The sequence below is a fragment of the Bos javanicus genome, chromosome 5 (genome assembly GCF_032452875.1).
Source record: "Bos javanicus breed banteng chromosome 5, ARS-OSU_banteng_1.0, whole genome shotgun sequence".
Lineage (NCBI taxonomy): Eukaryota > Metazoa > Chordata > Mammalia > Artiodactyla > Bovidae > Bos > Bos javanicus.
Window position 1 is genome coordinate 60,302,488 of NC_083872.1, and position 16,086 is coordinate 60,318,573.

The following is a 16,086-nucleotide window of genomic DNA, read 5'->3' on the forward strand; positions in this document are numbered from 1 at the left end:
TGAGCTTAGCATTCTACCAAAGCACTTTTTTCTGCCCACTATCTAAAAATAGGGCCCAAAGAAAAATAACAGTAATAAAATTAAATTCTTTTTTCCTTCACTCCATAAAGTTTACCTAAAAAGAGTAAGGAGTATATTTCTGTTTATAGGATGACTGCAAATTTTACTGATGTATGAGATATACCACTGCTCTTAAGGGAGAGTGAATGATGAAGAGTGAATGATAAATTGTTACCACCCCTTCACTGAAAATAATTCATCTGCAGAATGATCAATGTAAAGGATCTTCAAGTGACTCAAGCTTGACTCCACACTGAAAGCAAATCAGGCTGAAACTATCGATGGGCCCATTAATGAGGAAATCACAAGAAAGTAGAATTAGGATAAAGATTTTTTCTTCCATAAGATTTTTCTCAAAGCTTGTTTGACATCTTTGTTTCTTAGAGAGTAAATCAGAGGGTTTAACATGGGTGTAACCAATATGTAAAATACTGAAACCACTTTACGAAGTTCAGGATTGCTTGGAGGTGTGAGATACATAAAGGAGACAGTCCCATAAAGCAAGCTTACCACCCCCAGATGGGAGCTGCAAGTGGAGAAGGCTTTCTTTCTCCCTTCACTGGAGGGGATCTTCAAGACTGTGGTTACAATATACATGTAAGATACTACAATAACAACTACTGTGGGCAAAATAATGCAGGTAGCCAAACTAAGAGATACCATCTTATTGACAAAAAGATTAGAACAGGAGATCTTCTCAATTTGGTAAGAATCACAGAAGAAGTGATCAATGACTCGGGAGGCACAGAAAGACACTGAGAATGTTACACTGACTTGGAGAATGGAACTGACCCAACCGCAGAAATAGGAACCAGCCACCAGCTGAGTGCAAAGGCGTCTTGACATATGGACACTGTAAAGAAGAGGGTTGCAGATGGCAATGAAGCGGTCATAGGCCATGGCCGCCAGGACAAACCCTTCTGTTACAATGAAGAGTGCAAAAAAGAAGAACTGGGCAGCACACCCTACAAAAGAGACAGTCTTTTTCTCAGACATGAAGTTGACCATGGCCTTAGGTGCAATAACAGTGGAGTAGAAGAGGTCGATGAAGGAGAGATTGCCTAGAAAGAAATACATTGGTGTGTTCAGCTGGGAGTCAGTCACAATGATGCCAATCATACTAATGTTCCCCAAAAGGACCATGCCATAGACAAGCAGGAATAGGAGGAAGAGGAGAATGTGGAGCTCTGGACGGACCCTGAAGCCTACAAGAATGAAGTCAGTTACATCTGAATGGTTGCCTGCTCCCTTGTCACCCATGGCAAGAACCTGCTAAGAGGTACAAGACAAGATTAAAAATAGAGACTTCTACCTATTTCCTGGTATCACAAAGTATCTTTTGCCTCTTGTATAATACATTGAAATTTGTATTATCATCTCCTTTATAAGATTCTGTTGTGTTATGTATGATTTGCTGCATCCTTTTACAGGAATTGACTCTGAAGTATATTGTAATTGCCCATCAGCACACAACATTTGAGTCGCCTAACTCATAATTTGGAGAAGGCGATGGCACCCCACTCCAGTACTCTTGCCTGGAAAATCCCATGGACAGAGGAGTCTGGTGCGCTGCAGTCCATGGGGTCGCTAGGAGTCGGACACGACTGGGCAATTTCACTTTCACTTTTCACTTTCATGCATTGGAGAAGGAAATGGCAACCCACACCAGTGTTCTTGCCTGGAGAATCCCAGGGACGGGGAGCCTGGCGGGCTGCCGTCTATGGGGTCGCACAGAGTCGGACACGACTGAAGCACTTAGCAGCAGTAGCAGCAGCAGCAACTCATAATTTTCTAGTGTGATTCTCCAATTCTAGTCCTCTTTCCATTATAAGGTACATGATTTTCACACATAAAGCATTTTCTTTTTACCTGTTTAGTGCCTCACTTGACTTACATAGTAAGTCTAACATATCTAAAGGTTTTGAGAGATAAATAATATTTGCTCTCTGTAATTTCAAATTCATTTTAATGCTTCCATTTTACAACAGAAGGATCAAATTTAAGAGGAATTTTGTTGTTGTATAGTCAGTAAGTTGAATCTGATTCTTTTGTGACCCCATAGACTGTACTGTCCATGGGATTTCTCCGCTGTCCATGGGATTTCTCAGGCAAGAATACTGGAGTAGGTTGCCGTATCCTTCTCCAGAGGATCTTCCCAGCCCAGGAATTGAACCCTTGTCTCCTGTGTCTCCTACATTGGCAGGCAGATTCTTTAGCACTGAGCCACTTGGGAAGCCCAAAAAGAGTAATTTTAAATTCCACAAATAGGCATTGGAGATTAAAACAGGTCAATAGCTAAACAGTTTGTGAGAGTTTAAAGTAGGATAGCAAGAGATTTATTTGGTTTTCCAAAACCTTCATCCAAAATGAAGGCATCTTCAGCTTCTCAAAGTGGACAAACCTCGGACATGCTACTGGAAAAATTGACAGCTCCTAAAATTTTCTGTACAAATTTGACATTAATCTATCTCTTACCTGAATATTTCTCACTTTACTTCAGTGGAGCAATTTCCTAATGGTAGAAACAAGGATTCAAAAGTTATTGTGTTTAATCCTAAAAATGGAAAAAGGAGTGTAAAACCATAGAAGAGAAATTAAAGACAATGTCAAAATTAAAATTTTACATGAGATGTAAAATCTTGTTTTGAAATATATAATTTTATTCAGTTTTTGGCTCTGCTCAGAGATTAATATCTCGTTTTTCAATTAAGAATAGCCTTTTCATTTCCTTTGTTGTGTTTTTGCCTGAAAATTCCCTATAGCTATATACCTCTTATCTCTTTCTAGAGGATAACAGAGATGACCTGGTGAGGTCTCTAACCCTGTGAACATTTCTTTATGGAAACTGAAAAGAAAATGCACCTGAACCTGAAGAATCACATTGCATGGCCATGCACGTGAGGACATATCTTACAGGCCTTAGAATGAGAACGATGAAAGCCAAATGGAATTTAAGTACAGCAAAGATAATATCACCAGTGAGGAGGAGTAGTCCCCGGTGACCTGGGGGAATAGAGCAGGAGGCAACCTGGTACCCTTAGTCATCTCTGTTGCAAATATTTCAAATAATTGCAGCATGAACTGGGTGCAAAGGTCCCTCTGAGACAGGCTAAAAATAAGGTCAATTATGGGGTGATAACAGTGCCAAGTTCCAAGTCCATCCCACGAGGGCCATATAGGAAAGAAACAAAAGAAAGAATATTATCTACTCTTCCAACTCACCTTGAACCATCCCGAGGTCTTTTGGGAAACAATTTCTTATTAGAAAAGTTTGTTTTAAGGTTGAAATATATTATCTCACATAATTTTCATTCCTCAGTTTTTTTTGCCTCCTACAATCATGCTGAATTTATCTATTGATGCTGTTACATGACAATCATCAAATGCAATGAGTGTTCCTTGACTGACTCTTGGTTTTAACAAGCCAGTCACAAAATACGTATTTTGGGAAGTCAGGGATTTTTACCTTAAGAAGAATATTAAATGACATAATGAATTATCAGTAAGCTGTTTAAGCATGTAATGAATTGGTAATGTAAGGAGAACACCTCATTTTTGGAGAAGTCTGTTAAGTACAAGGAATGAAGTATAATTGTGCTTCTTATCCTGTATAATAAAATATTGCAATATAATGCAAAATATTGCATTACAGTAGTGAGTATATAGAAGTGGATTTTACTATTTTACTATTTTATTATAGTCTGTATATTTTGAAATTTTTATAATAAATATCTTGTTTTTTAAAGACCTATATGAGACAAAATTAAAAATTTCTTCCTTTAGACAAAAATAATGAATTGATACCTGGAACTGTTGTAGCCATGATGTGACCATAAATGGTATTACTGATTTGCTGAGGATGGCAGAGCAGAAAGTAGAGAGAAACTTGTGTCTTTGATGAAGTCCTCATGCCAGTGAACCACCCTGGAATCAAGGTGTCTCCAGCAACCCTGTAATGTGAAATAATAGACCTCTTAAGGCTTAAGCTATTTTCAGTGAGTCTTTAGTTACTTGCTGCTAAAGGTATCTTATTCAATTCAATACATATGACATTACTGAAAAAAAAGATGGGAAAGAGTTATTTGAGTCTATACTCTAACAAAAATAGACTGCTTGGAGATAACTAAAGTGCTAACAAAGTCGAAACTAGAATCAATCAGTGAAGTTGCCAAAAGGGTAAACTCTCCTGCTAATAAGTGAGAGCAGCATAAATTGGGGGAATCCATACAAGATCTGAAATAGTACACACACACAAACACACACACAGACAAATACATATGCATGCACAACATTTACATTTTACATATCAATCCAACTCAGAATGCTCCCCTGTTTACCTTTAAAGCTATTAAATATAAAATAAGTTGTAAGGATGTATCGCACAACACAGGGAATGTAGCAAATACTTTATAGTAACTATAAATGGAGTATAACCTTTAAAAATTGTGAATCACTATACTGTACACCTATAATTTAAATAATATTATGCATCAAGTATGGTGGCTCAGACAGTAAAGAATCTACCTGCAATGCAGGAGATCCAGGTTCATTCTCTGGATAGGGAAGATCCCCTGGAGAAGGAAATGGCAACCCACTCCAGTATTCTTGCCTGGGAAATTCCGTGGACAGAGGAGCTACAGTTCATGGGATGGCAAAGTGCTGGACACAACTGAATGACTAAGCACACACATACATCAACTATACTTCAATAAGGAAAATTAAACACGACAATTTTCAAAGGAGTGTGGTAGGCAGTTCCTAACTGATGAACATGGAACACGGATCTGGATTTCTAGACAAGTCAACTACCTGTTAAGGGCTCTGTGTCCTAGCTTCATCAGGGCAAGTCTACACACACACCTCCTTTCTCTCCCCCACTACCTGAGCCATAAGCCAAATTCTTCTTAGTTAAAAAAAAAAAAAAAGACTTAGAGATAGCTACATGTTAAGAGGATCTCCTTGAAGCCCAACCAGGAAGAAACATGAATTTGATTATTAGTTTAGAAATCTACAGCTATGAGTTCTTTACTTAGTAAATGAGCTAAGTAAATCAGGATTAGGTTTCTATCTGGAAGACAATGATGAGTTATCAAATTTGACTATATTTAAATTGTTTTAATCTGTATGACAAAATAGACCACAAACAATATTTACAAAACAATCCAAAGGCTGGAGCAAAATACATGTAGTACCCACAGCCTCCAAAGATTTACTATTCAACACATAATTATTTAATATAAATTTATAAGAAAAAAATTTTAATAACTAAATAGATAATTGGACTAATGATAAAGTCATATAAGATAAAACAAATAAAAATTTTAAATTGCTCTCAAAGTCACTAATAATCATGTAAATGTTAAAATCCTTACTTTTTTCACACTATTCAAACTGACAAATGAGGGGAAATAAAAATGGACATTGTTATACCTGAAGTGTAAACTGGAAAAACCTATTTGGAAAGTAATTTACAAATATGTAGCAAAGTAGAAAATATTTATATATCACAGGATCCAACAATTTCATTTCTAGGCATACACTCCAAATAAGCCTTTAGACATGTGCATAGTAGACATCCACACATTTTCATTTTTAATGAAAAGAATAAAGAAACAAATCTCTAATCAATATGACATTAGATGGGCAATTTATTGATCTATATGCTATAAATATTCTAAATGAATAAACAAGATATGTATCAGTTCAGTTCAGTTCAGTCGGTCAGTCGTGTCCGACTCGGTGACCCCATGAATCGCAGCACGCCAGGCCTCCCTGTCCATCACCAACTCCTGGAGTTCACTGAGACTCACATCCATTGAGTCAATGATGCCATCCAGACATCTCATCCTCTGTTGTCCCCTTTTCCTCCTGCCCCCAATCCCTCCCAACATCAGGGTCTTTTCCAACGAGTCAACTCTTCGCATGAGGTGGCCAAAGCACTGGAGTTTCAGCTTTTGCATCACTCCTTCCAAAGAAATCCCAGGGCTGATCTCCTTCAGAATGGACTGGTTGGATCTCCTTGCAGTCCAAGGGACTCTCAAGAGTCTTCTCCAACACCACAGTTCAAAAGCATCAAACCTTCGGTGCTCAGCTTTCTTCACAGTCCAACTCTCACATGACCACTGGAAAAACCATAGCCTTGACTAGACGGACCTTTGTTGGCAAAGTAATATCTCTGCTTTTCAATATGCTATCTAGGTTGGTCATAACTTTTCTTCCAAGGAGTAAGCATCTTTTAATTTCATGGCTGCAGTCACCATCTGCAGTGATTTTGGAGCCCAGAAAAATAAAGTCTGACACTGTTTCCACTGTTTCCCCATCTATTTCCCATGAAGTGATACATATATGTATATATATCAGGTTATGTACCTCTTGCCAGCATAACACTAAATAATGAAAAGAAGTTAAATCATATATGGAAGGGCATAATTTTCATAAACTATTAATTATACTAAATATAGTATGTGTTATCTATGGATCTAAACATAAATAGTGAAGATGGCAGAGGAATAGGATGGGGAGACCACTTTCTCCCCCACAAATTCATGAGCAGAACATTTAAACGCCAAGCAAATTCCACAAAACTTCTGAATGCTGGCAGAGGACATCAGGCACCCAGAAAAGCAGCCCATTGTCTTCGAAAGGAGGTAGGAAAAAATATAAAAGACAAAAAAAGAGACAAAAGGGGGAGGGACAGAGCTCGGTCCCGGGAAGGGAGTCTTAAAAAGAGAGAAGTTTCCAAACACCAGGAAACACTCTCACTGCCGAGTCTGTGCCGAGCCTTGGAAGCACAGAGGGCAACATAACAGGGAGGAAAAATAAATAAACAATTCATACCCACAGTTTACGAGCCCAAGGGTAACTCCCCCAGCAGAGAAGCAGCGCAGAGGCCTACACCCACCACTAGCAAGCGGGGGCTGGGCAGGGAGGTGCGGGCTGCATCGCTTAGAGTAAGAATCTGGCCTGAGTGCCCCAAGCACAATCTGAGCGAACTAACTTAGGTTAGCAAACCAGACTGTGGGATAACTACCACGCGAAAAGCCAGCCCTAACCTAAGACACCCCCAGGCCTGCACGCAGAACAAAGGACTGAACAAAGATAGCCGGCTGCAGACCATCCCCCTCCGGTGACAGGCAGCCAGAGCTGGAAGGGGGCAATCGCAGCCCCAGAGAGACATTATCTACAAAACTGTAAGCAGGCTTCTTTGCTAACTAAAACTTCTTGAGGTTCTGGACGGTCAACATCCGCCTGAGAAGGTGCACCAGTTGTACACCCAGAAAACCGAGTGGCAGGGAGGCGATAAGTCGCAGCAACCGCGCTCGCCAAACACCTCATCACCTGAGCTGCTCAGACCTGGCAAGAGCACAAAACACGGGCCCAACCGAGTCTGCGCCCCTGAGGACTACCCGAGTGCCTGAACCTGAGCGGCTTAGACCTGGGAGGTGCATGCAGCCCAGGTCCAGCCTCAGATGGTTCCCAGCAGAGCAACCTAGAGCCTGAGCAGTGTGGGCAGGGAGGGTATACGCACCGTAAGCAGGGGCAGGCCCAGTATGGCTGAGGCACTGCAAGCACACACCAGTGTTATTTGCAGCGTCCCTCCCTCCCCACAGCACGACTGAACAAGTGAGCCTAAAAAAAAATGTGTCCACCACCGCCCCTTTGTGTCAGGGCGGAAATCAGACACTGAAGAGACCAGCAAACAGAAGAAGCTAAAACAGAGGGAACTGCCTTGGAAGTGACAGGTGCAACAGATTAAAACCCTGTCGTTAGTATCGACTACATAGGAAGGGGCCTATAGATCTTGAGAAATATAAGCCGGACCAAGGAACTAGCGGAAAATGAACTGACCCCACAATACCCACAACAACACCAGAGAAAGTCTTAGATATATTATTACTATTTTTACGATCATTCTTTCTTTCTTTTTTTTTCAATTTTTTTTTAAAATTTTAAGTCCTCTATTACTCCTTTAATTTTCACTTTCATAACCTACTATTACTTTGTAAAAAAAAAAAAAAGACCCTATTTTTTTAAAGCAAACTTCATATATATATATTTTATAATTTTTGTGACTTTGTGGTTTTTTTCTCTTTCTTTTTTTCTTCTTCTTTTCTTTAACATTGTATTTCTGAAATTCCAAACTCTACTCTAGATTTTTAATTTTTGCTTTTTGGTATTTGTTATCAATTTTGTACCTATATTTTCTTTATAATTTTTGTGACTTTGTTTTTTTTCTCTCTTTGTTTTTCTTCTTTTCTTTAACATTGTATTTTTGAAATTCCAAACTCTACTCTAGATTTTTAATTTTTGCTTTGTGGTATTTGTTATCAATTTTGTACCTTTAAGAACCCAATCTTTAGTACCCATTTTTACGTGGGAGCGAGATTACTGGCTTGACTGCTCTCTCCCCTTTGGACTCTCCTTTTTCTCCACCAGGTCGCCTGTGTCTCCTCTCTAACCTCTCTCTGCTCTACCCAACTCTATGAATTTCTGTGTGTTCCAGACAGTGGAGAACACTTAGGGAACTGATTACTGGCTAGATCTGTCTCTTTCCTTTTCATTCCCCACTTTTATCCTCCTGGCCACCTCTGTCCCCTTCCTTCCTCTTCTCTGTATAACTCCATGAACATCTCTGAGCAGTCCAGTTGTGGAGTGCACATAAGGAAGTGATTACTGGCTAGACTGCTGTCTCTTCTATTGATTCCACCTCATCTCATTCAGGTCACCTCTAACTCCCTCCTCCCTCTTCTCTTCTCCATGTAATTCTGTGAACCTCTCTGGGTGTCCCTCACTGTGGAGAAACTTTTCATCTTTAACATAGATGCTTTATCAATGGTGCTGTATAGAAGGAGAAGTTTTGAGACTACTGTAAAAATAAGACTGAAAACCAGAAGCAGGAGGCTTAAGACCAAACCCTGAGTCCAGGGAACTCCTGACTTCAGGGAGCATTAATTGACAGGAGCTCATCAAATGCCTCCATACCTACACTGAAACCAAGCACCACACAAGGGCCAACAAGTTCCAGAGCAAGACATACCACGCAAATTCTCCAACAACACAGGAACACAGCCCTAAGCTCCAACATACAGACTGCCCAAAGTTACTACAAAACCATAGGCATCTCATAACTCATTACTGGACACCTCAATGCACTCCAGAGAGAACAAATACAGCTCCACCCACCAGAACACCAACACAAGCTTCCCTAACCAAGAAACCTTGACAAGCCACCTGTACAAACCCACACACAACAAGGAAACTCCACAATAAAGAGAACTCCACAAACTGCCAGAATACAAAAAGAACAACCCAAAGTTAGCAATATAAACAAGATGAAGAGACAGAGGAATACCCAGCAGGTAAAGGAACAGGATAAATGCCCACCAAACCAAACAAAAGAGGAAGAGATAGGGAATCTACCTGATAAAGAATTCCGAATGATGATAGTGAAAATGATCCAAAATCTTGAAAGCAAGATGGACTCACAGATAAATAGCCTGGAGACAAGGACTGAGAAGATGCAAGAAAGGTTTAACAAGGACCTGGAAGAAATAAAAAAGAGTCTATGTATAATGAATAATGCAATAAATGAAATCAAAAACACTCTGGAGGCAACAAATAGTAGAATAACAGAGGCAGAAGATAGGATTAGTGAATTAGAAGATAGAATGGTAGAAATAAATGAATCAGAGAGGAAAAAAGAAAAACGAACTAAAAGAAATGAGGACAATCTCAGAGACCTCCAGGACAATATTAAATGCTACAACATTCGAATCATAGGAGTCCCAGAAGAAGAAGACAAAAAGAAAGACCATGAGAAAATACTTGAGGAGATAATAGTTGAAAACTTCCCTAAAATGGGGAAGGAAATAATCACTCAAGTCCAAGAAACCCAGAGAGTCCCAAACAGGATAAACCCAAGGCAAAACACCCCAAGACACATATTAATCAGATTAACAAAGATCAAACACAAAGAACAAATATTAAAAGCAGCAAGGGAAAAACAACAACTATCATACAAGGGAATTCCCATACGGATAACAGCTGATCTTTCAATAGAAGTTCTCCAAGCCAGGAGGGAATGGCAAGACATACTGAAAGTGATGAAAGAAAATAACCTGCAGCCCAGATTACTGTACCCAGCAAGGATCTCATTCAAATATGAAGGAGAAATCTAAAGCTTTACAGACAAGCAAAAGCTGAGAGAATTCAGCACCACCAAACCAGATCTCCAACAAATACTAAAGGATATTCTCTAGACAGGAAACACAAAAAGGGTGTATAAACTCGAACTCAAAACAATAAAGTAAATGGCAACAGGATCATACTTATCAATAATTACCTTAAATGTAAATGGGTTGAATGCCCCAACTAAAAGACAAAGATTGGCTGAATGGATACAAAAACAAGGCCCCTGTATATGTTGTCTACAAGAGACCCACCTCAAAACAGGGGACACATACAGACTGAAAGTGAAGGGCTGGAAAAAGATTTTCCATGCAAATAGAGACCAAAAGAAAGAAGGAGTAGCAATACCCATATCAGATAAAATAGACTTTAAACAAAGGCTGTGAAAAGAAACAAAGAAGGTCGCTACATAATGATCAAAGGATCAATCCAAGAAGAAGATATAACTATTATAAATATATATGCACCCAACATAGGAGCACCGCAATATGTAAGACAAATGCTAACAAGTATGAAAGGGGAAATTAACAATAACACAATAATAGTGGGAGACTTTAATACCCCACTCACACCTATGGATAGATCAACTAAACAGAAAATTAACAAGGAAACACAAACTTTAAACGATACAATAGACCAGTTAGACATGATTGATATCTATAGGATATTTCACCCCAAAACAATGAATTTCACCTTTTTCTCAAGCGCACACGGAACCTTCTCCAGGATAGATTACATCCTGGGCCATAAATCTAGCCTTGGTAAATTCAAAAAAATAGAAATCATTCCAAGCATCTTTTCTGACCACAATGCAGTAAGATTAGATCTCAATTACAGGAGAAAAACTATTAAAAATTCCAACATATGGAGGCTGAAAACACGCTGCTGAATAACCAAAAAATCATAGAAGAAATCAAAAAAGAAATCAAAATTTGCATAGAAACGAATGAAAATGAAAACACAACAACCCAAAACCTGTGGGACACTGTAAAAGCAGTCCTAAGGGGAAAGTTCATAGCAATACAGGCATACCTCAAGAAACAAGAAAAAAGTCAAATAAATAACCTAACTCTAATTCTAAAGCAACTAGAAAAGGAAGAAATGAAGAACCCCAGGGTGAGTAGAAGGAAAGAAATCTTTAAAATTAGGGCAGAAATAAATGCAAAAGAAACAAAAGTGACCATAGCCAAAATAAACAAAGCCAAAAGCTGGTTCTTTGAAAGGATAAATAAAATTGACAAACCATTAGCCAGACTCATCAAGAAACAAAGGGAGAAAAATCAAATCAATAAAATTAGAAATGAAAATGGAGAGATCACAACAGACAACACAGAAATACAAAGGATCATAAGAGACTATTATCAGCAATTATATGCCAATAAAATGGACAACCTGGAAGAAATGGACAAATTCTTAGAAAAGTACAACTTTCCAAAACTGGACCAGGAAGAAATAGAAAACCATAACAGACCCATCACAAGCATGGAAATTGAAACTGTAATCAGAAATCTTCCAGCAAACAAAAGCCCAGGTCCAGACGGCTTCACAGCTGAATTCTACCAAAAATTTAGAGAAGAGCTAACACCTATCCTACTCAAACTCTTCCAGAAAATTGCAGAGGAAGGTAAACTTCCAAACTCATTCTATGAGGCCACCATCACCCTAATACCAAAACCTGACAAAGATCCCACAAAAAAAGAAAACTACAGGCCAATATCACTGATGAACATAGATGCAAAAATCCTTAACAAAATTCTAGCAATCAGAATCCAACAACATATTTAAAAGATCATACACGACGACTAAGTGGTTTTTATCCCAGGGATGCAAGGATTCTTCAATATCCGCAAATCAATCAAAGTAATACACCACATTAACAAATTGAAAAATAAAAACCATATGATTATCTCGATAGATTCAGAGAAAGCCTTTGACAAAATTCAACATCCATTTATGATAAAAACTCTCCAAAAAGCAGGAATAGAAGGAACATACCTCAACATAATAAAAGCTATATATGACAAACCCACAGCAAACATTATCCTCAATGGTGAAAAATTGAAAGCATTTCCTCTAAAGTCAGGAACAAGACAAGGATGTCCACGTTCACCATTACTATTCAACATAGTTTTGGAAGTTTGGGGCACAGCAATCAGAGCAGAAAAAGAAATAAAAGGAATCCAAATTGGAAAAGAAGAAGTAAAACTCTCACTGTTTGCAGATGACATGATCCTCTACATAGAAAACCCTAAAGACGCCACCAGAAAATTACTGGAGCTAATCAATGAATATAGTAAAGTTGCAGGATATAAAATCAACACACAGAAATCCCTTGCATTCCTATACACTAATAATGAGAAAATAGAAAGAGAAATTAAGGAAATAATTCCATTCACCATTGCAACGGAAAGAATAAAATACTTAGGAATATATCTACCTAAAGAAACTAAAGACCTATATATAGAAAACTACAAAACACTGGTGAAAGAAATCAAAGAGGACACTAATAGATAAAGAAATATCATGTTCATGGGTTGGAAGAATCAATATAGCAAAAATGAGTATACTACCCAAAGCAATTTATAGATTCAATGCAATCCTTATCAAGCTACCAATGAAATTCATCACAGAGCTAGAACAAATAATTTCACAATTTGTATGGAAATACAAAAAAACCTCGAAAAGCAATCTTGAGAAAGAAGAATGGAACTGGAGGAATCAACCTGCCTGACTTCAGGCTCTACTACAAAGCCACAGTCATTAAGACAGCATGGTACTGGCACAAAGACAGAAATATAGATCAATGGAACAAAATAGAAAGCCCAGAGATAAACCCATGCACCTATGGACACCTTATCTTTGACAAAGGAAGCAAGAATATACAATGGATTAAAGACAATCTCTTTAACAAGTGGTGCTGGGAAAACTGGTCAACCACTTGTAAAAGAATGAAACTAGAACACTTTTTAACACCATACACAAAAATAAACTCAAAATGGATTAAAGATCTAAACATAAGACCAGAAACTATAAAACTCCTAGAGGAGAACATAGGCAAAACACTCTCTGACATACATCACAGCAGGATCCTCTATGACCCACCTCCCAGAATATTGGAAATAAAAGCAAAAATAAACAAATGGGACCTAAGTAACCTTAAAAGCTTCTGCACAACAAAGGAAACTATAAGCAAGGTGAAAAGACAGCCTTCAGAATGGGAGAAAATAATAGCAAATGAAGCAACTGACAAACAACTAATCTCAAAAATATACAAGCAACTCCTACAGCTCAATTCCAGAAAAATAAATGACCCAATCAAAAAATGGGCCAAAGAACTAAACAGACATTTCTCCAAAGAAGACATACAGATGGCTAACAAACACATGAAAAGATGCTCAACGTCACTCATTATCAGAGAAATGCAAATCAAAACCACTATGAGGTACCATTTCTCACCAGTCAGAATGGCTGCGATCCAAAAGTCTACAAGCAATAAATGCTGGAGAGGGTGTGGAGAAAAGGGAACCCTCTTACACTGTTGGTGGGAATGCAAACTAGTACAGCCACTATGGAGAACAGCGTGGAGATTCCTTAAAACCTGGAAATAGAACTGCCATACGACCCAGCAATCCCACTGCTGGGCATACACAACAAGGAAACCAGAATTGAAAGAGATACGTGTATCCCAATGTTCAACACAGCACTGTTTATAATAGCCAGGACATGGAAGCAACCTAGATGCCCATCAGCAGATGAATGGATGAGAAAGCTGTGGCACATATACACAATGGAATATACACTCAGCCATTAAAAAGAATACATTTGAATCAGTTCTAATGAGGTGGATGAAACTGGAGCCTATTATACAGAGTGAAGTAAGCCAGAAAGAAAAATACCAATACAGTATACTAACGCATATATATGGAATTTAGAAAGATAGTAACGATAACCCTGTATGTGAGACAGCAAAAGAGACACTGATGTATAGAACAGTCTTTTGGACTCTGTGGGAGAGGGAGAGGGTGGGATGATTTGGGAGAATGGCATTGAAACATGTATAATATCATATATGAAACAAGTCGCCAGTCCAGGTTCAATGCACGATACTGGATGCTTGGGGCTGATGCACTCGGATGACCCAGAGGGATGGTACAGGCGGGTAGGAGGGAGGAGGGTTCAGGATAGGGAACATAGGTATACCTGTGGCAGATTCGTGTTGATATATGGCAAAACCAATACAATATTGTAAAGTTAAAAAATAAAAAATAAATAAATAAATATTTTTTTTAAAGTAAGAAAACAAAGCTCACAATATATTTCCATGAATGGAAAACCCACTAAGGGGCTTAATTTCTTAGCAGAGAGAGAAAGGAAAGATCTAGAAGGAAGCGGTTGGGGGAAGCAGAGAGAAGCAGAGATTTTTACAAATCTTGTGAGCATGTCATTTTATCAGCCAATGTGAAGACAAGAATAAAGCGCTATTATGGCAAAAAAAAAAAAAAAACATAAATAGCAGACAAAAATCTATGCATGAGAGAGAGCATAAAATAACAGAAGTTTAGGATTTTAGTGATGATAAGCATCACTTCATTGTTTAATTTAAAAACAGAGCTTTGAAGCAAAAAATCGGAAATGTTAAATTTGCTAAATTGAGGTTGTTCCTAGATGTCCATGTATTATACTGCTTTCAGTACTTTGCATACTGTGGAAGGATTTTAGTTGTTTTAAGAATTGAAATAGAGATAAGAAGAGGTTGACTCGCAAAAGTAATGAGCACAGGCTTACTCTTTGTCCTGACTCCCTGGTCCCTGAGTGGCACGTGAACTCAGTTTTTTCTTTCTTACTACCTCCTATCCCACGTGTGATACCGGTCAGAATAAGGTGACATCAGCCAATCCCAAATTCTACCTACTGACCTAATCTCACACCCCAATACCTCTTACATCTCTCTTTGGTTTATAGTTTGAAGGAATAATTTCACCACGTGCTTGGATGAACTCTTAAGTGGCCAGTAGCTCTTCCAAACTCAAAAATCTCCCCACACATGTCCACCAACTTCCATTGCTAAAAACAGCTAGTTTTGCTCAAGATGCAGGGTTTTTTTTTTTTTTTTTTTTTTTAAAGACACAATGACTTTTATACAGAGCAAAACAACTGAGGTGTCTTTTACTCTGAATGGAGATTGAAGGTTAAAGACCAAGACTTGAAGAGGCATCTACACCATTCCATCTTCTCCAGAGCCCCACTTCAGCTTGATTAGACTTTGAAGAAGACAGGCACAAGGTAAAAGTGATACAAGGAAATGCATTTCAAAATATATTTCTGAAGCACTTAGATCTATACTTTAGTACCTGTATTTTTAAAGCAATGTTTGTAAAGTACGTAGATGGATGACAACACAAAAGCCACTAGGTACGTACTAAGTATACTAATATGTGAAGTGAAGTGAAAGTCGCTCATTCATGTCTGACTCTTTGGGACCCATAGAGAGTTCTCCAGGCCAGAATGTTGGCGTGGGTAGCCTTTCCCTTCTACAGGAGGTCTTCCCAAACCAGGAATCGAAACGGGGACTCCTGCATTGCAGGTGGATTCTTTACCAACTGAGCTATGACGGAAGCCCAAGGATACTGGAGTGGGTAGCTCCACTCCAAAGTATGGAGGTACATGCTTAGTCTGTTTATTATTGTTCATACAGTAGACTGATGAGGATGCTCACTAGTAGTAAGATACTGTCCTAGCAAATGTCTCTATATAAAGGGGCATGTGTGCATGGTACTGACAAATGAATTTTCTAAGAACTACTAGGAAAAAAATTGGCTTGTGTGGATGACATAAATA

General features: G+C 38.5%; 1 protein-coding gene across 1 annotated transcript; it reads right to left on the minus strand.

Moving 5' to 3' along the window:
* Positions 1 to 378: 378 nt before the first annotated feature.
* LOC133248738 (olfactory receptor 9K2-like) lies at positions 379 to 1,403 on the minus strand. Its single transcript, XM_061419061.1, has one exon. The coding sequence runs from the start codon at positions 1,318 to 1,320 to the stop codon at positions 379 to 381; it is 942 nt and encodes a 313-aa protein (XP_061275045.1). The 5' UTR covers positions 1,321 to 1,403.
* Between the last annotated feature and the right edge of the window lie 14,683 nt (positions 1,404 to 16,086).

Excerpts from the sequence above, each read along its gene's own strand:
- LOC133248738 (XM_061419061.1), bottom strand. The coding sequence starts at position 1,320 with ATGGGTGACAAGGGAGCAGGCAACCATTCAGATGTAACTGACTTCATT.